The sequence below is a fragment of the Pseudozyma hubeiensis genome (genome assembly GCF_000403515.1).
Source record: "Pseudozyma hubeiensis SY62 DNA, scaffold: PHS21, whole genome shotgun sequence".
Lineage (NCBI taxonomy): Eukaryota > Fungi > Basidiomycota > Ustilaginomycetes > Ustilaginales > Ustilaginaceae > Pseudozyma > Pseudozyma hubeiensis.
Genome location: NW_012133803.1, coordinates 123,589 through 145,422, shown reverse-complemented (window position 1 = coordinate 145,422; position 21,834 = coordinate 123,589). Strand labels below are relative to the sequence as shown.

The 21,834-nt window shown below is 57.2% G+C and overlaps 8 protein-coding genes across 8 annotated transcripts; 5 read left to right on the top strand and 3 right to left on the bottom strand.

Moving 5' to 3' along the window:
* Window positions 1-123: 123 nt before the first annotated feature.
* On the top strand, window positions 124-408 carry PHSY_001976 (hypothetical protein; the record flags this gene model as incomplete). Its single annotated transcript, XM_012332602.1, has 1 exon — window positions 124-408. The coding sequence occupies one exon, from the start codon at window positions 124-126 to the stop codon at window positions 406-408; it is 285 nt and encodes a 94-aa protein (XP_012187992.1).
* Window positions 409-812: 404 nt separating this feature from the next.
* PHSY_001975 (hypothetical protein) lies at window positions 813-2,387 on the top strand (the record flags this gene model as incomplete). The annotated part of the gene is made up of 1 exon (XM_012332601.1): window positions 813-2,387. One exon carries the CDS (start codon window positions 813-815, stop codon window positions 2,385-2,387), a length of 1,575 nt encoding a protein of 524 aa, XP_012187991.1.
* A 1,605-nt stretch (window positions 2,388-3,992) lies between these two features.
* Window positions 3,993-10,908, bottom strand: PHSY_001974 (hypothetical protein; the record flags this gene model as incomplete). The annotated part of the gene is made up of 2 exons (XM_012332600.1): window positions 3,993-10,649; window positions 10,741-10,908. 2 exons carry the CDS (start codon window positions 10,906-10,908, stop codon window positions 3,993-3,995), a joined length of 6,825 nt encoding a protein of 2,274 aa, XP_012187990.1.
* Window positions 10,909-11,819: 911 nt separating this feature from the next.
* On the top strand, window positions 11,820-13,646 carry PHSY_001973 (hypothetical protein; the record flags this gene model as incomplete). Its single annotated transcript, XM_012332599.1, has 1 exon — window positions 11,820-13,646. One exon carries the CDS (start codon window positions 11,820-11,822, stop codon window positions 13,644-13,646), a length of 1,827 nt encoding a protein of 608 aa, XP_012187989.1.
* A 26-nt stretch (window positions 13,647-13,672) lies between these two features.
* PHSY_001972 (hypothetical protein) lies at window positions 13,673-14,095 on the bottom strand (the record flags this gene model as incomplete). Its single annotated transcript, XM_012332598.1, has 1 exon — window positions 13,673-14,095. The coding sequence occupies one exon, from the start codon at window positions 14,093-14,095 to the stop codon at window positions 13,673-13,675; it is 423 nt and encodes a 140-aa protein (XP_012187988.1).
* A 667-nt stretch (window positions 14,096-14,762) lies between these two features.
* PHSY_001971 (fructose-bisphosphate aldolase) lies at window positions 14,763-15,647 on the top strand (the record flags this gene model as incomplete). Its single annotated transcript, XM_012332597.1, has 1 exon — window positions 14,763-15,647. The coding sequence occupies one exon, from the start codon at window positions 14,763-14,765 to the stop codon at window positions 15,645-15,647; it is 885 nt and encodes a 294-aa protein (XP_012187987.1).
* A 73-nt stretch (window positions 15,648-15,720) lies between these two features.
* On the bottom strand, window positions 15,721-17,658 carry PHSY_001970 (hypothetical protein; the record flags this gene model as incomplete). Its single annotated transcript, XM_012332596.1, has 1 exon — window positions 15,721-17,658. The coding sequence occupies one exon, from the start codon at window positions 17,656-17,658 to the stop codon at window positions 15,721-15,723; it is 1,938 nt and encodes a 645-aa protein (XP_012187986.1).
* A 1,028-nt stretch (window positions 17,659-18,686) lies between these two features.
* On the top strand, window positions 18,687-20,960 carry PHSY_001969 (hypothetical protein; the record flags this gene model as incomplete). Its single annotated transcript, XM_012332595.1, has 3 exons — window positions 18,687-18,874; window positions 19,117-20,684; window positions 20,878-20,960. 3 exons carry the CDS (start codon window positions 18,687-18,689, stop codon window positions 20,958-20,960), a joined length of 1,839 nt encoding a protein of 612 aa, XP_012187985.1.
* Window positions 20,961-21,834: the final 874 nt, after the last annotated feature.

The window sequence follows — 21,834 nt, the reverse complement described above, 5'->3', positions numbered from 1 at the left end:
GATGATGGCGATCAAGAACAGGTTAGCCACCGCTGGAGTTGGTGTTGTAAACTTGCGAAGAAACCGTTCCTCCAAATCCGCCCGATCCCATTTGTCAGGATTATTCTTCCCGTCTCCCACACCATGTTCTCGCACAAGTGTTACACCGGCATAAATGGAAGCGGTGACGGGAAAAGAAAATTCGCACCGCCGCAGAACGACGTCACGCTGCGCAGCGCCTCGGACTTCCTACGCCAGCCTCTTTCGCTCGCCTGTCAGTTTTGGCGTCGGAGAACAAGCGCCGAACCGGCCGGCGAATTCGCCTTTACCGAGAAAGGAAAGGAGGACCCTTGGCTACCGGGTTGTCGTCGGTCGACCGTTGGCTGGGACGCTAAACGAAGTTTCACCCCTCCTCGGCACGGCGAGTAGAAAGCGCGAATGCTGCGGGGTGAGAAACGGGCATGAAACGAAACCCGGAAGAGCTTCTTTTGTCGGAGTTGGTCGTACGCCGCTCGGCTGACGGATGAACCCCAAGGAGAGGTGCGGCGGCGGAAGCGGAAGAGGAGGCGGGATCGTGGGCTGCAAACCAGAGTAGAAGTGGCGTGGGGTTTGGCGGTGATGACAATGCAACGGTGTGAGAGGAAGGGCGTGCGAGGTGGCAGCGTGAGACGGTGTGAGAGTGCATGGTGTACGTGGGAGCGTGACGAGGATGGTGCACCGCTTGGTCCCCTCCCGTTGTCATCAACGAGAATATAAGTAATCACCTCCTCCAGCGACCGTCTATCGCCATCACTCCCCAAGACGTCCGATCATTCCCACGCTTAACAGCCACAATGATTCCTACCACGCGCAGCCTAACCCTGCTCCTGCTCGCAGCGTCCCTCTCCAGCGCCTTCCCCATCTACACCTTCTCACCCCCGAACCTCTCCACCCGGGACTCCTCCTCTTCTCTGCAACAATGTCTCTCGTCCACCGGCGGTGAGCTCTCCTACAGCAGCTCTTCCAACTACACCACCCTCTCCTCATCGTACAACCCGCTGTTCGACTACAAGCCGTACGTCGTCGCCGTACCCTCCTCCGCCGCTGAGGTGTCCTCCATCGTCCGCTGCGTTGCCGCTGAGAACGGGTCGCAGAAGCTGACCCCGAAGTCGGGCGGTCATTCGTACACGGCCTACTCGTTGGGAGGAGCCGATGGGTCGGTAGTAGTAGATCTTTCGCAGCTGAATGAGGTGACCGTGGATTCGGGGAGCAAGACGGTGAGCGTAGGTGCGGGGGTGAGGTTAGGAAAGCTGGCTCAGTCGATCTTCGATCAGGGTGGTTTCGCACTGCCGCATGGAACGTGTCCGTACGTCGGGGTGGGGGGTCATGCGTTGGGTGGTGGATTCGGATTCCCCACCCGAGCATGGGGATTCTTGCTGGACAGGATCACAGAGATGGACATGGTCGACGTCAACGGTACCGTGAGGACGGTAAGCAAGGATAGCGGGGAGGACGATCTGTGGTGGGCGTTGAGAGGCGCAGGTTCGAACAACTTTGGCATCGTCACCCGCTTCACCTTCAGCCTCCTCGACGCTCCCACCACCACGATCAACTACGCGTACAACTACAAGACCAACTCGGACTGCGCCAAAGCCATCGTTGCGCTGCAGAACATGACTCTCGCCACCAACGTCGACGAAGGCTTAGAGAAAGAATTCGGTGGGGAGCTGTTGGTGGCAGGTGAAGCAGGCGGGGATTTCGATGGTAACGCTTGTCAGCTTTCCGGTCAACACATCAACGCCTCGCAACAACACCATTCGGATCTCATCGACAGATTCCATTCTCAAGCCGGTATTGCTCCCGCAAGCAGCACCGTCCAACCGTTCAGTTCATGGCTCGATTCGTTGGAAGACATCATGGGCTCGCTCGACACCTCGTCACCGGGTCAGGATCACGAGCAGTTCTACGCCAAGTCGCTCGTCCAACCCTCCACCGCCACCTACAACTACACCTCCGCCCTCGCGCTCGTCGACCAGCTCAACTCGATCGCCGGTCTGCACGGCACGGGCAACAGCATCAGCTTCGACTTTTTGGGTCCACTCAGCTACCCCGCCACCCAATCCGGCACCGCCAGCTTCAACGCCCACAACGCAGCCTTCGTCTACCAGTTCTACAGCTACGGTTTTCCGGACAACGACAACCCAGACCAACAGCAGGATGTCTGGACTGCCTTCGATGGGTTGGTGGACACGGCGAAGAACAGCGATGCAGCGGCAGAGTGGGGCGCATATGTCAACTATGTGGATGCGAGGTTGAGCGGTTGGGCCCAGGCGTACTACGGGGACGGCGTGGAGAGGTTGAAGCAGATCAAGGGGGAGTTGGATGCGATGGACGTGTTCTGGTTCCCTCAGGGGTTGGGGAGCGCTTGAAGACAGCGAATGATATAGATCTTTTGCTTCTTGGAAAAGTTGAGTTTGTGTGAAGCGAGAAAGTGGTATTACGACGGTTCTGATTTGCGAACTGACCTGCGAAACACAAGAGTAAGGTGTTGGATACGAGCCCCGGAGCCGTTCGTTCGCCTTTCAGACCAGGCGGGGAGCAAGTTCAGCACAGTAAACCCGACTCGATTTGCGCTTTTGCCAGAGAGCTTGTTTGTTGTACACGGATCTAGAGGTAGTGTGTTGCCAGCAGGTCGTCCCAGTCCGAGCCATGCGTTGGCACCATCCATTCACTTCCCTCACCTCCTGCCCACACCCATGTCACCCATGCGCCTTAGTATCCCATCCTAGCCAACCCCGCCAGCACCTGCAACCCAGCCTTCGCACCATCCACCACCCTCACCTTGGACCCCACCTCCGCACACGCCTCCCTCACCAGCCCCTCCATACCCGTCATCCCGGCACACCCCAGCACGACCACATCCACCCCCCTCCCAGCCAACACCCTTGCGCCCTCCTTCATCTTCCTCTCGACCTTTTCCCTCGCTCCACTCTTCAGTTCCTCAACCCCGAGTTCTGTCGCTACACTGCCTACGAATCGATCGCTGTTTCCGCCCATGATTCTGCGTACGCCGGAGGTGATGTCCGGTAGCATGGAACGACCAGTGGTGATGATACCGAACTTGTCGCCCAAGCTCAGCGCGTGAATCACCGACGCTTCCAGTAGGTGGATCGCTGGTTTTCCCGATGAAGCCAAGATGGAGGCGAGAGGGTGGTCGCTAAAGCACGCTACGAGGAAGGCGTCCGCCGGGTAGAGAGATATGTTGGAAGAGGGGGAGTGCGAGACGAGGTGCGAGTAGGTATAGTGCGTCGAAGCGATCATCTCCGCTGCATTCTGAATCGTCAACGGTGACTCCGCCGGTCCGGTCACGAAGGACAGTGTACACCCGGGTGGCGTAAACGGCGTGAGCGAGCTAGCCAGCGACTCGGTAATGAGTGTCGAGCTGTTCGGGTTGACAATGCACACCGATATCCCTGAACCTGCCATGGTAACGGTCGAAGAATGCGGGTTGGAAGCTACAGGCGCCATACTTCGTCAGATCGGAGTGTTCGATGGTGATAGTAGGGAAGCAAAGACGACGGCGAACTTACCGGAAAGAGAACGTACAAGCTCGCAATGCAGAAGCAGGAAAGGCTCGATGGAGATGCAAAGTCAAAGCAAACGCTGGTTCGCCTCGCCAGAACCAACACACGCACCGCGTGCAGCCAAGGCCAAAATCTTCCCCCGTTATCTTCCAAATTTCCCGAACCCCCCGCACACGCACTCTCGGTCGAGCTTCCGTTTATCAGTCGTCGGCAACCCACCCGAAAACCCGCGAAATTTGACAGCTGAGCGATTTTCCTACTACTGCACAACCCTACATTTCACTTAGACATACCGCCCTCGCTATCCCTCACGTACGTAGAAACTCTCGGCTTATATTCTCTCTCGCTCTTCTATCGCTGGAAGAAGCAGGTCGAGGCAAAAGGCGCGAATGCTACGGATCAAGTATAGCGAGACTGACTATCAGACGGTGCTGTGAAGTTGGTGCGACGTTACTGCTCAGACATGCCCCCGTTCGCATCCTGCTGCAGAGGACGTCGTTCTCCAAACGAGGTCGCGGCAAGATACGACGAGCTAGCGTCGTGCTGACGATCATCGACCCGGTTCTTGACCTTGTACAGTACCACCAGAGCGACGATGCCGATGATGGCTGCGGGCATACGCGATTGATTGGGAAGATACGTCTCGCGTTTCGCGAGCGTTCGCTGCTGCGTGCTGCGCTGACGACGACCGTGCTCTCGATCGATGAGGAGGTCTCGAGCGACAGCGGCTTCCAGTTGGCGCAAGCCTGGATCTTCAGCGGCTCCACGGGTCTCTGAGTCGTCCTTGGCCGGAATTGCAGGCTGAGGACGTTGAGCAGAAGAGGAAGAGGACGATGACGAGGCAGAGGGAGAGTATCCAGCTCGTTTCGAGTCGATGGCGAACTGACGGAATACGCGCATCACCAGCGCACCCATCGGGACATTCGGCTCCGCGTTGGCGCGTTCGACAATGTTCTTGTGGTTTTGCTGTGAGTGCGCATCGCTACCAGCCATTTTGGCCCCAATCGATGCAATCTTCGAAAGATCTCGACGTTCGATCCTGCGAGTGTCGCTCAGATGCTTCGGAGGGGGCAGCAAGTCTTCGTCACCGTTGAAGACCCGACCATTCGGTTGGTCCGTATGGGCACCCTTCATACCTTTTTTCAAAGTGTAGTATACGTATCCAGCGCCGGTGCTGATCACCGCCAGCGTTGTTGCAGCGTATGCAGCAATGCGAGCTCCAAACCGCCAGGTGGCCTGCCTTGCAGCCTCGGGGTCAGCCTGTAGATCATCCACCCTGACACGGTCGCCAGCTGCCATTTCGACTTCTGCCGCGGGCTCAGGATCAGCCCGCTTGTGCAGCCGATGGTCACGCTCGATACCAGTAGTCGAGGCTTCTGCGTTAATCGCGACAACGTCCGGAGCTGCTATCGGTGTCGTGAGAGAATTCCTTTCGACCTCAGGATCATGCGGCGTCCTGCTCTCGCCAATCAACATCACGGAAGCAACCTCGGCACTTCTACGCATCTGCTGGCTGTTGATGTGAGGCAGCGGAGCATACGCCTCGGTGGCATTCTTTTGAGGCAGGTGCTTGCTGATCTCGTACGCTGCCCCACCCACGCTTCCGAGAATTATCGCCATCGCCGCCGTAACCACGCCAATCGTCTTCGTGGTCTGCCATGCCCTCCGCCTAGCCTCTTGAGCACGAGGATCGTGATCCGCTTCTATGGCCACCGCCTCCATTCCCTCCTCCCCCGGCACCACACCCGCTCGCTTGTGAAGTGAACGGTCACCATGCTTTGCCCTGGAATTCTGATCTCGCTCTTTCAGTGCGAGCGCGATCGACACGATCCCGCCGATGCCAAAGATCGAGAGAAGGATCGCAGCGCCCTTGGCAAGATCTTTGTGGCCTGAGCGGAGGCGTCCTTTCGCTCCAGCGTCAATTTCTGCTGCCTCCAGTGCCGGAACCACATCAGCACGTTTCGTGTGTCGGTTTTGGTCCATCGCCGCCTGCGTTGCTGGGTTGCGTTGACTCATGGGTGCTTCCGCGGGCGGTAAATGAGCTCGAGCCCTTCTTTCCTCCCGTTCCTTCTCCGCCTTCCGTTCCTGATGCTCCTTCACCAGTAAGGTGATGGGCCCGGCCATAACGGCCACTGCTCCCCACATCATCAACAGTGCATCGCCATAGTCGATTCCTCGAAGTCTGGGCATCGTCTCCAAAAATCGAGGCTCCACGCGTGTCTCTTGCGAATTTCGCATCGTATATTCGGTCAATGGACTGACTTGAGCACGTTTCTCGAGCAAAGTTGCAAGCTCAGCCCTCTGATCGGTGTCGTCGGCGAGCGCTCGTTTGCGTCGCAACGGTCCAGGCAGTCCGTGTCCTCTTCCAGTGTCAGGTGGAGGAACTTTATCTGGCTTGCCGTGATTCATGGTCCAGTAGGTGATACCAACTGCGACCGCGAACAGAGTCGCGAACAAGGTTGCGAGTGCCACGACGTTCCTCGTGACTAGCAGTCTCTGCTCAACTCGAGGATCGGTATCCGCTTCTCGAGCCCCCGCCATCTCGATCCCCTCCACTGGCTGGACGTCGGCTCGTTTATCTAGCTTGCCTTTGCTCTGCGAGGAATGCTCTGTGTGTGGCTGTTCGACATCCTGCTTCCGATCTTTTCTGTTGAGAAGATTCGCAAGGCCGAATGAGAACCCAAATGAAACCGCGGCCACCGCTCCAAAAACGGCGATGTCTTGAGCCAACAATGTTCCTCTCCGGATCCTCTCGAGGAACCGGGGATCGATGTCCGCTTCTTGAGTTGCCGCCATCTCGACTTCCGCCACTGGCAAAACATTAGCGCGTTTGACCACATGTGAGGAGTATCTCGCGGTCTCGGGGCCTCGAATCGCGTGCATGTTGAAGTTGGGGTGCGGCTGTGCTGTGTCAAGCTGCAAATCTTTCTTGTCCACCAGGTATGCGACACCGCAGGTCAGACCGATCGTGGCCGCTATCGCCGCTCCGAGAATGACAAGGTCCTTGGCCAGCAATTTGCCCTCTCGGATTCTCTGCAGGAATCGTGGATCAATGTCCGCTTCTCGAGTCGCTGCCATCTGATCTTCTGCCACTGGTACAACGTCAGTTCGCTTGCGAAGCGCACGTCTCTCCGTTGTGAGGCGTGGTGCGGAAGGGTTTCGGTCTCGCTTGACGAAGGGACCATTTCGGGACGATTGCATCTGCTGCGGTTGCGGCTCTTGCTGTGCCTGCGTTTGCTGCTGTCGCCACTCGTCCTGTATACGCTTTCGCTCCTTTTTCTCGACACGCGACTTGATGAGCGCGTACAGCAGATATGTCTTGATGGCTTCCATCGCAGCCATCGACACTCCAGCCACAGCGTACTGGCGCGTCCTTTTCGCTCGAGCTTCGGTTTCCATAGGGCTTAGTGGTCTTGAAGAGGCATAACTCTGGATGTCGTCCATGGCGAGCTTGACCCTTTCTGTCATTTGGGTAATGGAACGCCTCGACAAAGGTGATCCGGCAGGATTTTGGACTGGAAGACTGGAGATCGGACCTTGCTGTTCCATCTCCCTCTGGATCCGTAGCTCTTCGGTCAAGGCAGCAGCTTGTGCCTTTTCACGACGCTTGCGTGCGATCCTCTCCTCGGCTGCGAGTATCTTGGGGTGAAGATACCATGCGGCGGTCCCTCCGAGAGCTGCTCCAATGATGGCCGGTCCAACCTCGCCTGCAAGCGTCTTCCATGCTATGCGTCCGGGTTGCTCTCGTCGGTCGGCGCCAAGGTACTGGACCGGGAGCGCCGGTCGACGACCGAATCGACGGCGAAGGATGGCGCGACGCCACCTCTGAATTGTCATTCGAACGGCCAGTGTGGCTTCTTCCGAGGCTAGTTTGACGTCCGCGAACGTCAAAGCACGTTTGTAGAGCCCTTTGTGGTGTGTGATTTGATCGGCGCGCACGCGACGCTGCATCTCCTCTTCCCATTGCTTGACGACCTCTTCGTGACTTTTATGCGGCAGCAACCAGGTCAAACCGGATGCCCCTGCTGCAGTCACAGCAATGCCGAGGGCGAGGAGCTCTCCCTGTCGATGACGAAGAGTTTCGCGCCTAATGGAAGGTGAAGGACGATTGGGCCGTCGACCACGAATCCGAGGTAGCAATCTCATCTCCTCGATGATGGCGTCAGTGACACCCGACAAGGGAACGTTGCGCTTGCCCAAGTGGGATCTCCTCAAGTGGGATGTCCTCACCTGCTTCTTCTCCACAGTGTCAGCTGGCTGCTTGTCCGCGTCGCCTTCGCTTTGTTCGAGCGACTCGACCTGTCGTCGCGCTCTGCTCCTTTCCCACGACCACCCGGCAGCAGCGAGAGGGACAACAACCGTTGCCAGCCCCATGAGAGTGAGAACCAGCATCCACGGCTGCCTCTGCTGCACATCATTGCCGCCGCCGAGACGTCGCACCTCAGGCCCGACCCTTTCTCGTCGGGCACCCCGTAACATAAACTTGGCATCCTCGATGATGTCTTCCGTTCCAGGCAGGAACAGGCCGCGCCGATGCAAGTCGACTCGACGATGCTGCTGCGTTTGAGGTAGAGAATGATTATCTGCCTCACGTCTGATGGGCTTGCGACCAGCTGAAGATGTCATAGCATGCTGCGTGTCTTCTGCTTTGTCGAAATCGTGGTGGAACAGCGTGTACAGTCCCCCGATCCCGGCACTGGTCGCAACCACACCGACGATACCAAAGATGGCCATGGTCTCAGGACTGATGTGTCTCGTCGCGTGTACAACCGCAGCTGGCTCTTCGCCCTCGATAGGTACCACCGTGGCGGAGGCCATCTGCTGTTCGAGATTCGCACGATGACCCATCGGCGGCAGCTGATTCATCTGGAACATGCGCTTGGACAGGTGCTCTCCTGAGGATTCCACCTGACCTCTTGGGCTCGACGGGTCTTGCAACCTCTGAAGCTCCGATCGAAATCTTTTGACAAGCTCATTGTGGGTCATCGATGTTTCGGAATGGAGGTTGGGCTCTTCGCCGCTCTTCCAGTTGTGATGGTGGTGGCGGATGTACTGAACAGCAGCGGCTGCAGTTACTGCGAATGCAGTGGCTACCAAAGTTACCGCCGCAATGGGAGTCTTTTTGAGACTCTCTCTGGACAGCGCGACAAGCAGTCGAGTGCGAGGATGGAGCTGGTCTTCAGCAGATGGAGCATCTACACTGGCAGATGGCGTATCAGCGGTCTCAGCAGCGAGCTGCGCAGGTGCCATGCGCTTAGAGAGGTGTCGATACGGAGAGCTTTCTTGTGCATGCGAGGACGTTGATTCTGCGAACATTTCTTGCAGTTCGTTGAGAGCAGATCGCTTAACCAGCTCCTCAGGCGTCGACGGCACCTTGTTTGCCGAGCTTCTATCGTTCTTGCTGGCCCGTTCGTGCTGATACTGGTGGATTTTGTAAGACTCGAAGCCGATAAAGGCAAGACCGGCCAACACGATTGCAGAGATTGCGATTGGTCCCCATTTCAGCATGGCCTCGTCTGCCCTGTCGAGAGCTCGTGGAGCGACGGGATGCGATTGCTGAGCTGAGCTATCAAGGGAGACCAAAGCTGGCGTGGTGCCGGTCATAGTGCCCTCCTCATTGGCCTCTTCGATCGGAGCCATGCGCTTGACGAGGCGCCGCATTGAGGCGACATTCACCTGGTCATGAGCTCCGGCCAAGGCTTGGGTCGTGTCCTGGGCTTGCAGTTGGCCGAGATGTCTGAGCTTATTAGAGGGCTGCATTGATGATTCCTTTGTCTCCTCTTGATAGATATGAACGAGGCGCTTGAGTTCAATCGTGAGCAAGGCGGTGAGGGCAACGCTCAGCGTCAACAAGGCTAACGGACCTTTTTCTCTGAGCACTTTTTCGGACAGATCCATCGTTTGTCGAACGTCCGGATGCACATTCTCGAGGGTTCTGTGCGGCGATCCAAGAGACATCTCATTCTCCATTGCGATGGTCTGTGCCGCCGGCGAGACCAATCGCTTGTTGATCTGCACCCTCTGCCTGTCTTTGACCGCATCTCTGCCCGATGGAGGCGATGAAGCAACGAAGTGCTCTTTCTGAGGATCAGCTATCCGCTTCTGTAGACTGTTATGGTTGGTCTGGTTGCGAGGATGAGTGGGAGGTGGAAGGTAGTCTGGAGGCATGGAGTCGAAAAAATCTGGCGAACCTTCGGGAGCGCTTGCAGGCTGAGTTTGCAGACGACCCTTGTAGTAACAGTAGAGCAGAGCGAAGCCGGTGGTGAGCATGGCTGCGGCGCCGATAGCGTACTTGGCGATGAGACCTTTGGTGTCTTCAGGGAGATTTCGGAGCGCTGCCATGGAGTTTCGATAGCCTTGGACTAGCGACATCCTTTGCCAATACTCTCGTGCACTCCGAATAGGATCGAAGCGCTTCTGTAGATGGACATGCTGGACCGGTTGCGACGCGTGTTCAGGGCCGCTCGCGTGATCGTCCGAGGAAAAGTCCAAGCGTCGACGTCGGAGACGAGCGCTTCGAGGGGACCCAGATGCTGCGCGAGCCACATTGTCGGACACTGCCTGCTGTGCCGCTTGTTGCTGCTGTGCCTGCGAGCTTGCCAAAGCCGCATTGAGATTTTGGGTTGTTTCCTGGTTCTGTCGAATGTTCTGAGCCAAGAGCAGGGCAATTGTAGCGCTAGCAGCCACGCCGATCATCACTTTTGGACGTTGTTTCGGATCGTTCCACAGGTGGGTTTGCTTTTTGGCTCCGGCCTGCATCATGACGTCTGCAGCATGATCTACCTGCCTCGAAGCAGACTGATCGACAAGGCTGGACACAAGCGGAAGTCGCTCGTATCGCTTGAGGTCTAAGTGATCTCGATCCAGATCTGCGAAGTAGCCGGCCTCGTTGCCGCCAAAAGCAACGGGGCGTCGAATGGGCTGAGGGCGACCATGGCTCAGGTCTAATGTTTTAGCAGGACTGGGCTGAAAGGACGTTTCACCATCAGGGAACGGGAGTTTCGTTTCGTTTGTTTCTGCAATGGTCTTGCTACCTCGGACACGATTCGTGATTCGAGAAATGAACTCCGATACATCTTCGGTGGCGGAAGTCAAGCCTGAATATCTCTGTTGAGGCCATGAGGATTGGGGAGCAAAGACAGAGACATTGGTCAGAAGGGTGTCCGCATCCAGCGAGAGGTGCCAAGCAGATACTCACACGTCTGACTTTGGAGAAAGCTTGCCGGGGGGGCTTGTCATGGAGGCTGGACGGCGTGCGGACGGAGCGTCTGCTCAGCTCGAGCTCGCCCTTGGCGTTCCGCAGCGGCTGACAAGCGACTGCAGAGGTAAGGATATAGACGCCCGCAAAGATCCAAAGGGTCCTCATCGCGGTTGCGGCGCCTCAAAATATAGCTTGTAGTGAGTGGTTGTATGAATGTGTGCTTGAGTTGGCGAAGTTTGTCAGCCTCAGCGAGTCGGTCCGAGGAGCGACAGGTGGAAAGAGGTAGTGACGAGGAAAGATGCGGGAGGGTCCAGGCAAACCGAGACGCACCTTATCGTGAGGCTGACCACGACAGACACTGAATGACACGCAAGTGGTACTGTAGTCCAGGGCTACCGGCTCAAGGCTTGGCGAGTGGGAGTTGAGCGGAAAGATGAAGGGCGGTTGTCATCGACGTTGGGGGATTTCATTTTTGAGCAAGAAGCTCATGCTCTGACGTGACCTAGCGGTCCTGCATCTGCAGCATCCTCTCCATCATGGCTTCTGTGATAAACAAGCTATCAATAACGACCGACCATCTCCTGTCAAGGTTGCCTCGAGCATGACGTCGGACGCTTTCCCACGACGGGTTTTGACCCTCAGAAGAGTGATCACGCGGTCTAGTCGAGGGCCCGGCGACTGTTTGCCGTTAGCACAGATGGTGTGGCTGTAGCGGCCTCTGTACCGTGATATGAATGAAGTCATACTGTCCCTAGCAGACTGATCGAGAGTCGGTCTGGAATGTGGTGTGAGAGTTGTGGATGAGGATGGCGACTCAGCGCAAATGTCAAGTGAATGTTTGCTGGCGAAAATCACACACAGACTCAGAGGAAAACTGGCGACGCCGCACGGACGTGTTGCGGTGTTGATCTTCTCGGAATCACCGAACTGGTGTCTGTCGGCTGTGCCGCGTGGCTGCGTGACGGCACATCGCAGCTCAACAAGCACAGCCCCCTCCCATGCTGCTGTGATCCTCTTGGCTCATCACCATCATCCGCTGTCTGTCGTCTCTTCTTTCCTCCTCACCGCAGCACACCATGTCGGCGACACTGCTGAATCTGCTACCGGGCAATCCTGCCACCACTCGCGCTCAATCCACCAAGCTCTCGGTGGATCCGAAGGGCGAAAAGGTGGTCTACTGCCAGAACCGTACCGTCTTCATCCGTTCCATCACCGATCCATCCAAGCCGGCCATCGCCTACTCGCAACACACGCAGCCTACCACCGTAGCACGCATCTCGCCCACCGGCTTCTACTGTGCATCAGCGGATCAAGCCGGAAACGTGCGCGTGTGGGACCTGGTCGGTGACGAGCAGATCATCAAGAACGAGGTCAAGGTCATCGCAGGCCGCATCAACGATCTCGCGTGGGATGGCGAGTCGAAGCGCATCATCGCCGTCGGAGATGGACGAGAGAGGTTCGGTCATGCCTTTTCCTTCGACAGCGGCTCGAGCGTAGGCGAGGTTACGGGCCACAGCAGGCAGATCAATGCAGTCGCGATCCGTAAAGACCGCCCCTTCCGTGCCGTCACTGCGGGAGACGACAACAACCTCGTGTTCTACCACGGCGCTCCGTACAAGTACAACAAGACCATCGCCACCCACACACGCTTCGTTCAGGATGTCGCCTACGCGCCCAACGGCGACCACTTTGTCTCGGTCGGTTCCGACAGCAAGGTCTTTGTCTACGACGGCAAGACCGGCGATACTGTCATCGAGCTCTCTGCCAAAGCCTCCGGCGGTCACTCTGGAACCATCTTTGCCGTCGACTTTTCGCCCGACAGCAAAAATATTGCGACTGCAGGTGCAGATGGTTTCGTCAAAGTGTGGGACATTGCCGCCGAAAAGTTGGTTGCATCGCACGACTTGAACGGTCAGAGCAGCCAGAAGGTGGACGATCAGCAGGTGGGCATCGTGTGGGCCGGCAGCCGAATCGTCTCGCTCAACTTTGCGGGGACGCTCAACGTCATCGAGGTGGACAGCGGCAAAGTCGACAAGCTGTACGGCGCGTGCAAGAGCTTCGGTGTGCGATCTCTGGACGTCGCAGAAGACGGGAGGACGCTGGTGGGTGGCAGCTACGACGGGCGCGTGCTGTCGTGGTCGCCCGATGGAGTGTGCAAGCCGGTGGTCGGAGGCGAGAGCTTGAGCGCGGCGGTGCTGGGTGTTCACGCGACACGCGACGGCGTGTTTGTGGCGAGCATGGACGACTCGGTGCGCAAGATCTCGGACGGCAAGTACGCCGGTGCCGCCATAGCCACCTCGAGCCAACCCAAGGGCAGCGCAGCATCCACGAGCGGCGTTGTCGTCATCGCCGGTGCGCAAGGAATCGACATCATCGACAACGGCAAAAAGACCCACCACGCCACCACCTACACCCCCTCATCCGCCACCATCTCTGCCGATGCATCGCACGTCGCCGTCGGAGCCGAAGACGGCAAAGTCTACCTCTACACCCACTCCTCCGGCTCGCTCAAGGAGACCGCTACATTGACGAACAACCGATCTGCAGTCACGGCGCTCGCCTTCGACCCGCAACTGTCGCTGCTCGCAGCTGGCGAATCGAGCGGCAAGATTCAGGTGTACGACCTGGCGACACGCTCGCTCAAGATCGCGCACTGGGTGTTCCACTCTGCCCGTATCAACGATATTCGCTTTTCGCCGGATGGAACGCACGCGGTGTCGGCGAGTCTGGATACGCACGTGTACGTGTGGAGCGTCAAGAAGCCGATGAAGAACATTGCGGTGAAGAATGCGCATGCGAACGGGGCGCAGGCGGTGACGTGGTTGAGCGACGCGGAGTTTGCCAGTGCCGGTGCGGATGGCGTGGTCAGGACGTGGAAGGTAAAACGTCATGAAGGAGCGTAAGAGAGGGTATATCTTTAGAAATTGCATCAATCGAACCAGACAGCGGATGCCTTGTGTACAGCGATCTTCCCACTCGGTCCGTGCGACTTGAGTACGATGCGAGGATCCTCCTTGCTCGCCTTGACACTCTTTCCCTCGACGGTTTTGTCGCTGGTGAGGATTTCGACTACGTGTCCCTGAACCCAACCTGGCATGGCTTTCCACGTCACATTCTGGTTGGTGGACGGCAGGTTGGTGGGGGAAGCGTTGTGTTTGGCGGGTGGGTCGGTGGTGTCGTGCTTGCTACCGTGGGTGGACTTGGAGGTGGATTTGGTAGGTTGCGGTTTCGAGGTTTTGGATGCCGGGGTTGTGGTGGAGGAGGAGGTGGAGGATTTTGTCTTGCGAGTCGAGCGACGTGGTGCAGAGTCGGTTGCGGAGGCGCTCTTGCTGGTGGTCTTCTTGGGTGGCATGATGGTCACGCTCGCGACAGACTCGAAGATGTGGTATGGAAGACAATAGCGGGGGGGAACAGAGATGGTGTAGGGAAGAGCTGATGGGATACAAAATGACGTCGAAGGAATTCAGGTGGAGGCGGAGAACCGCGGGTTATGCAATTCCACCTCGCGTAAAGTATATGGACGGTCAATCCAGATCGAATCGGGCAACCAGATCGGTAGGTGGAACTGCACTCCTCACCATCGACTTTGCGCCGAGATCACGAATGCTGCCCGAAAAGCTGTGGAGTGAGCGTGAAGAATGGACGCCGGATGTCACGGTCACTCGTGTGGGATGGACGGATACCCGCCACTCTTGGGAGTGTGCGGACAAAACAAGAAACGGCGATTTTCTCGGCGAGAATTTCACTTGGTTTGCCGGTCCGTAGCGCGTCAACGAAAATGAGTGTGGGGGAGGAGAAAGAGAGCGGAAAATTGTGCGGGGGTGGGAGAAGACGTCGTGCTGTGGCACTCCCACTCAGCAGAGCGTGTACGTCTGTGCGAGCCGTCGTGTGGGGGAGAAGATCGGTGTCGTCCTCCATCAACCGTCGTACACTTCTTCCTTAAAAGGCCACTTCAAACCTCGCAGGCAATCCGCTTTCTTCTTCTCAACCATCCATCTTTTGTTTTTCCACTGTCCATCATGCCGGTCGATCACACGAACAACCTCACGCTGCGCATCCTCCACGCCGCCCACGAGGGCAAGTACGCCATCAACGCGCAATCGTGCTACGATGCGCAATCCGTCATCGCGCTCGTTCGAGCTGCTGAAGCTTCGCGCTCCCCTGCGCTCTGCCAACTCTTTCCCGTGACCATGGCGCAATTCGGTAAACCCTTCCTGCAGTTCTGTCTGGACACGTGTCACTCTGCCTCTGTGCCCATCTCTGTTCACCTCGACCACGCTGCCTCGGACGAAGATATCACCCGGGCGCTCGATTGGGCCGAACAAGGCGTTGCGCTCGACTCGATCATGATCGACTGCTCTCACTTCGATACCGACGAAGAAAACATCGCCATGGCCAAACCCTACGTGGAGCGGGCGAACAAGCTCGGTATGGCGGTCGAGGTCGAATTGGGTAGACTGGCAGGGGGTGAGGCCGGGGTGAGGGTGATCGAGGAAGGCATGCTGACCAAACCGGAGAAGGCGGAGAGGTTCTTGACGGAGCTGGGTGCGCAGATGTTGGCTCCGAGCATCGGAAACATTCACGGACGCTATGTCAACGAACCGCAGTTCAGGCTGGATCTACTCGAAGAGCTGCAGAAGACCGTAGGACCGGGAACGCGGAGCAACGCGTACATCGTGCTCCACGGCACGGATGATTTGAAGGACGAGCTGTTCAGGGATTGCACAAAGAGGGGTGCGTACAAGATCAACGTCAACAGCTGGGCGAGAGACCCTCAGGTCGAGTACTGGAGCAAGCACCTGGAGAAGGATCCTCTGCCAGAGGTGTACGAAGGTGGCATGGACGAGTTTGGCAAGGTGTGCAAAAGGTTTTTTGATTTGTTCGAGAGTTCGGGCAAGGCTTAGCTCGACAAACAGCGAGACCATCCCTTCACCAGCAATCAACAGTCTATGTTGCACCATCTTGCGCGCTGCTGTTCTAGAACTGTTCGACGACTTTGCCATCGCTCAGCCTGAGAAACTCGCCAAAGCTGATCGGCCACTCCGACTCGTAGTGACTCACCAGTACCACCGCCATCCTCTTCCTCTCCTCCAAATCTTCTGCCCTTTCCACCTCTCCTTCGCCGATGGGAAATCGTTCGGGGAAATCGAGAAACTCTCTGGTCCTGTGCACCTGTCTCTTGTCCATCCCTTGAAACGGTTCGTCCAACACCAACACCTTTGGATTCCCCACCACCGCGCGCAAAAACAGCACTACTGCTTGACTTCCATGACTGAGACCCGAGAATGCTCGATCGGAAAGACTCGCAACATCGCTATCCTCTCGCATCAGCGATGCTCCCTGAGGCGACTTGATCAGATCCGAAAACATCTTCAGCAGAGAATACACTCTTTGCTTTTGCGAGGAAGTGTATTTTCGCCGAGCAAAGACGTTTTCGAAGCCAGAAGCGACGACTTCTCCCACCGTGAGCCCGCCGGAGGAGAGCGGTTTGCGCGGGAACGCGTTGAAGAGCTCGGGCGAGAGGTGCCCGATTCGACGGTTGAGCAGCGTTCGTGCGTTGGAAGGGTGATCGCGCGAATGCGAGAAGAGCGAAAGAGCGGTCGAAGGGAAAGAAAAGGATTTCGGATGGTCACCGAGCAGTAGCGCCAGCAGCGTGGTTTTGCCCGAACCGTTGTCGCCTGCCAGGACGAGACGCGTCGCAGGGTGGAGCGAGAGGTTGACGGAATCGAGCACAAGTTTGTCGCCGTACTGGATGGAGACGGAGGAGAGGTGGATGAGCGGAGGAGAGGTGGTGTCGCCGGTACCGATGGACGAGAGCGAGTTGGATTTGACGAGTTCGTATCCTCCTTGCTTCGACTGCGCTTCCGATGTCGCCATGTCGTTGATGGATGTCGGTCTTGGTCCGATCCAGATAATTTTTCCATTATCATCCACTTTCAACAGATGCGTCACCATCTCCGGCACAGCATCCTGCTCCCTCAACACCAACACCAACCTCGGTCTCCTCCCACCATGCAATCTAGCAAACAGATCGCTCAACCTGCTTCTGGTTCCCACATCGATCCCGGAAAACGGTTCTTCGAGCACCACCAGCTCGGCGCCCGTGATGAGGCTGCTCAGGATGCGCGCGCGTCTGGTCTGACCATTGGAAAGCGCTATCACCGGTCGATGCAGGAGCTCGTCGGTGATGAGCAGCAGAGGAGCCATGCGTTTGATGATCTTGTCGGCGGATTGAGCTTTGGTGAGCGCCGCTTGACGTTCGTGTTCGGACTTGTACTTGAATCGACCTACCTGGTGTGGGGTGTCAGGAGGATCGAATGGGTCGGGGATGAGTTTGGTCGCAGCGACGAGTCCGACGGGACAGTCGAGCAGATCCATCAGACGCTCGTACAGCGTGATGCGGTCTTCGTCTCGAATGGCACCGTAGCGCGCAGAGTAGTTGGTAAAGTCGGAGCTGCCGGAGGTAGAAGAAGAGCCCATCTTGGTGGCAAACGAGACGTGTTTGATTGCTTGGCTGGAAGAGCGAGGATGTGCTTCAGGTTGGGATGGATCGAAGAGAAATGGATGGACGGGTGGATGTTGGAGATTATCCGGGTGGCGGCGAGGACGAAGTCGACCGGAGAGAATGTCGATCAGTTCGCGACGCACAGCACCGCCTTGTTCGGAGGCGGGAGCGATGATGGCCCAGCATTCTTCGGTGGCGAAATCGTTGACGGTCCATTGAAGGGGGGTTGTCGGTGGATTGAGGTTCTTGAAGAGCGCATTCTCGAGCTTGAGCAGCGGGGGTGGTGTAGAGGTCGGTGTCGATGATGAGAAACGAGGGTGTGAGGCTGAACATGACCGCACGATCCGAGTGCCGGAAGAGCCAGCTCTGCCAGCAACGGCTCGGAAGGCGACTGGTATTCTTGGCAGCATGGCTGATGATCACCTCTGTGATGATGGTGGGACCAGAGCGAAAACAGAAGACTCGACGTTGGAACATTTTGGCTGTTTCGGCAATCAACTCGGCTTCCAAAATGTCGAAATGTGGGGGAAAACCAATCTGGATCCGCATAGATCGGGGGTCATTCTGGCATGGAATTTCGATCGATGGTCCGACGCTTCGATCCGAACAGGAACCTGTTCCCAAATCCCGGAGTCAGACGGACACAGCAGCGCAGTCTCTAACGAGGTAGGTTACCACCCAACCGATAGAATTCGACGGGGCGGCTCCCCTCCCTCCCTCCCTCAAGCTGTGCGCTTCGTCGTGGCGTTTGCGGCTGCTACACGCTTGCCATGTGAGCCGACACGGATTGAAAGCGTCGGCGTCACGGTTCGTATTTGACCGGTGTGTGCTTCTGCAAACTGCAGAGCTTGCATCGAACCTGGTTGCAGATCCGTCGCAAGGTCCGGAATAGCAAAGCGCAAAGATGATCGCGGTCGTCGCCCGACCTTTTTCGTCTGACTGATTGTCCGGGAGACGTTACTGAACTCGGACAGGGTGGGCCGTGCGGGTCTTGCATGTATCGACTCAGTTGTAACAGTATCAGGAACACAGCGAGATGGAGATGACGAGGACGAGCGGAAGCCCAGAACTCAAGATTCACGTCACGAGGAGCTGTGTTTGCCAACCCGACTCTGATGTCAGCGTGACGATTTAGAGCTCAACGAAAACTGAGGCGCTAAGCGAGTCAGGCTCGCAAAAATGGGGAAACTCTGCCAACCAAGCTCTGGTGTTCTCGTCGTGCTAGCTGTTCTCTTCTAATATGGTTTCGGACGGTGAATCCAGCACGGCTTGAGCTCCGACTCTGGTAGAGTGCGAAACAAACGAGCAAAGAGCGGGCCCTTTCCGAGACAGGAGTTGGCAATCGGTGTAGCAGCTGTTTGCTGTGCACGCCAAAGAACGTATCGGCGTGGGTTTGCAGGGTGCATCGTGCAGCTCGGCATACCCGCCAGCCGGAACGATGCGAGGGTGCCAAGCCGAGCAGGCCGACGACACAAGGAGAGAATCGGATGGCAAGCGAAAACTTTCATTGGCGCCAAGCTGCAGCGGCTGTCACATTTCGAACGCAAACCACAAAACGAGTGCCTGCGAGAGCAACGTTGAAGCAGCTTTCACGCTAACGTGCAAACACCAGAAACCGGAGTCGCGGTGACTTCATCGCTCAAACTGAGCACACTCGAGGATTTTCCCGTTGGATTTTGTTTTGCGGAGAGCGCGATTTCTTCGCAGCGGACGGCGGCGGCGGCGGCTGCTGCTGCTGCCTCCAGGATGGGATTCGGCAAGACTGCGTTTGGGCCCCGTCTTGAGAACATCGATTAGGATTTCTTTTTTGTGGAGAAGGGCGGATGAGCCGCACTTGAGCTGCATCAGTCCTTCCTCTCTTTATAAAGCAAAGGACATGATCGCACCTGCTCGACGCTGCTTGTCCACCACCATCCTAACTTCAGATACGGTCCCATCATGACGCTTCAAGACAAGGCGTCCGAATTCTTCGCCGGCCTCGCCGGTAAATCCACCCACTCCAAGCTCGGCTTCAAGCTGCTCCCCTCGGACCCGGTGCTCGACACCTTCCGCAAGCTGGGCTACAAGGTGGTAGAGTACGATGTGCCTCCCTATCCGCTCCAGACTGCGGGCATCATGTCCATCCGAATGCTCTCCTTCCTCATCGGCTCTACCATCGCAGCCTACTTTATGTACCACAACATCGCCATCAAGTCGCAGGTGGGCAAGTGGTTCTCCATCCTCAGTCTCATCGCCTCGCTTCTCGCCTGGCCCATGGTCACCGGCCGATCCGGCGTCATGCTTCTCGACTTTTGGCGCCCCGCCCTCGGTTTCCGCACGTGTCTGCTCGTCTGGGACATCTTCCACATCCGCACCGTCGAAGAGGTCAAGGCGTGGTCATTTGCGCGCTTCTTTGCTCAGCTCTGGACCTTCCCCAAGGAGCTCGACGAGATCGCCGAACGCACCGCCGAAGAGGGCTACGAGAGGAACGCCAGGATCGAGAACCTCAAGGGCATGCCCAAGGTGGCCGTCGAGGCCATCGCCATGTTTGGTGCGCTCTACTTTATCCCTCCGTACGAGCTGACGCGCAACATGAGCCAGCTCGCGTACCACTGCTACTGCGACGCTCTCGGCGTCTGCATCCTCATGGCGCTTGCCCTCTTCGGCGACGGTCTGCTCAAGGCGTTCGGTATCCTCATCAATGTCGAGATGGCCGACATGTTTGAGAACCCGCTCGGCACCACCAACATCCGCCTCTTCTGGAGTCACTGGAACCGTGCCATCGCCACCGTGCTCCACCGTGTAGTGTTCGGCGGCGGAAAGAGCAAGACGTCGCTGCGAAAGAAGAAGGCTGCTGCTCAGGCCGCGGTTGCCAGGCGTTCCCACATGGACGGCCTCTCGGAGACCGACGCCGGCCACACTTCGGGCGAAGACGATCACGCTCACTCCAACGGAGGTCGCAAGCGCAACACTTCGGGCCTCAAGCCTCTCTCGTCCGTCAACGGCGGTGATGCCGAGCTGCGAAAGCGCAAGAACGCTAAAGAGCCCGCTGGCAAGGCTAACGGCAACGCCCGCGGTGGTGCACCTCCCGCCAAAAAGTCATCCTTCTTCCCCAAGGCCGTCGCTGCCATCGTCACGTTTGCCATGAGCGGCATCTTCCACGAGCACATCACCTACTGGACGCTTGGATTCGCCAACGGTGAAAACTTCCTCTTCTTCATCGCCAACGGTTTCGCCACGGTGATCTCCACCTGGTTCAAGCGTACCTACCCGCACCTCAACGAAAAGATCCCGACGTGGGCGTCGGTGTTGATGCTGCACGCGTTCTTCTTGGCGGTGATCCCGCTGTTCTGCTCTCCCTTCATTAGGTCTGGGTTCTTTGTCCAGCTCGAGGCGCTTAGGTACGAGCTCATGCCGATCAGGGATCGACCTCGTGGAAGCTTTGTCTACCTTTTCGGTCAGTGAAGCCGCCGAAACCTACTTGACTACGTTCCCCCTTCCCCGCTGGATACCAAAACAAACAATGTGTCTACTACTTCTTTTGTTCTGCGACGGTTCGTCGTAGTAGAACGGCTCCTGTCTTTATAAATGTTCTTTGGACCCGATGTTATCAGCAGCGCTATCGTGTGGTTTGCTTGCTGTTTTCGTAGCTGTGTGTGCGACTGCAAGGCAGGAGGTTCGTGAGCTCCGAGTAGAGCGTAAAGGAGATCGGGATAAATGTAAGATCGGGTAGATTTCTACGCCAACACGATTTGGTGTCTATTTTTTCACGCAGGGACGGTGTGTGGAAATGATTTTGCCCCGCATTTGGGAGAGTTGGGCGTTAAAAGACGGCTGAAACTCAGACGATCTGCAAGAGGGTGTCGGCGCAGCGAGAGTGCGTTTGGGTGATGCAACCGAGCCGCGGGGATTTACTTTGAATTCGTCGGTTGCATAGGAGGCGAGTTTGCCTTCAACTCCAGGTTTTCTACCGCACTTGTGCCACTTCCCACCATCTCTATCCTTCAACACCTAATCCATCATCATTTCCCTTCCGCACATTCTTTGCTTCAATAATGGTGTCAACACGAGCAACAGCAGTGATGCTTCTCGCTCTCGCTTTGGTTTCCTCCGTTTCGGCGGACGGTTCGACGATTACGGTGTCGACAACGCAGTTCAACCCAGCCATCCAGAACCAAGGTGGAACGACGAATGCCGCTGGAACGTTCAACGTCTCTCCACTTGCTACGTCCACCTCGTACGCGTTTCAGACGCTTCAGCAGACGTCTACGTTCGAAATCGGCCCTGTAAACACCCAAGGCTCTTCCTCCGGCAACAGCGGTAGTGGAAACAGCGGTAGCAGTGGAAACAGTGGTAACAGCGGAGGTGGATCGGGAAACTTTGGCGGAAGTACAGTCGTGGTTACTGCTACGGCACCTACTAGCACCGTGAGAGGTGGAAGTTCGACGGGGGGGAGTGGTGGTAGTACGGCGGCGGGGACGGCGAGCAATGGTCTGCCTAGCTTGGCGTTCGGTGCGAGCAGCAATGGTGCACTAGCGAGTGGTCGAGGGGAGAGCATGGTCGGATTGGCCTTCGTGGTGATGGCCATGAGCGCTGCGTTCGGCGCT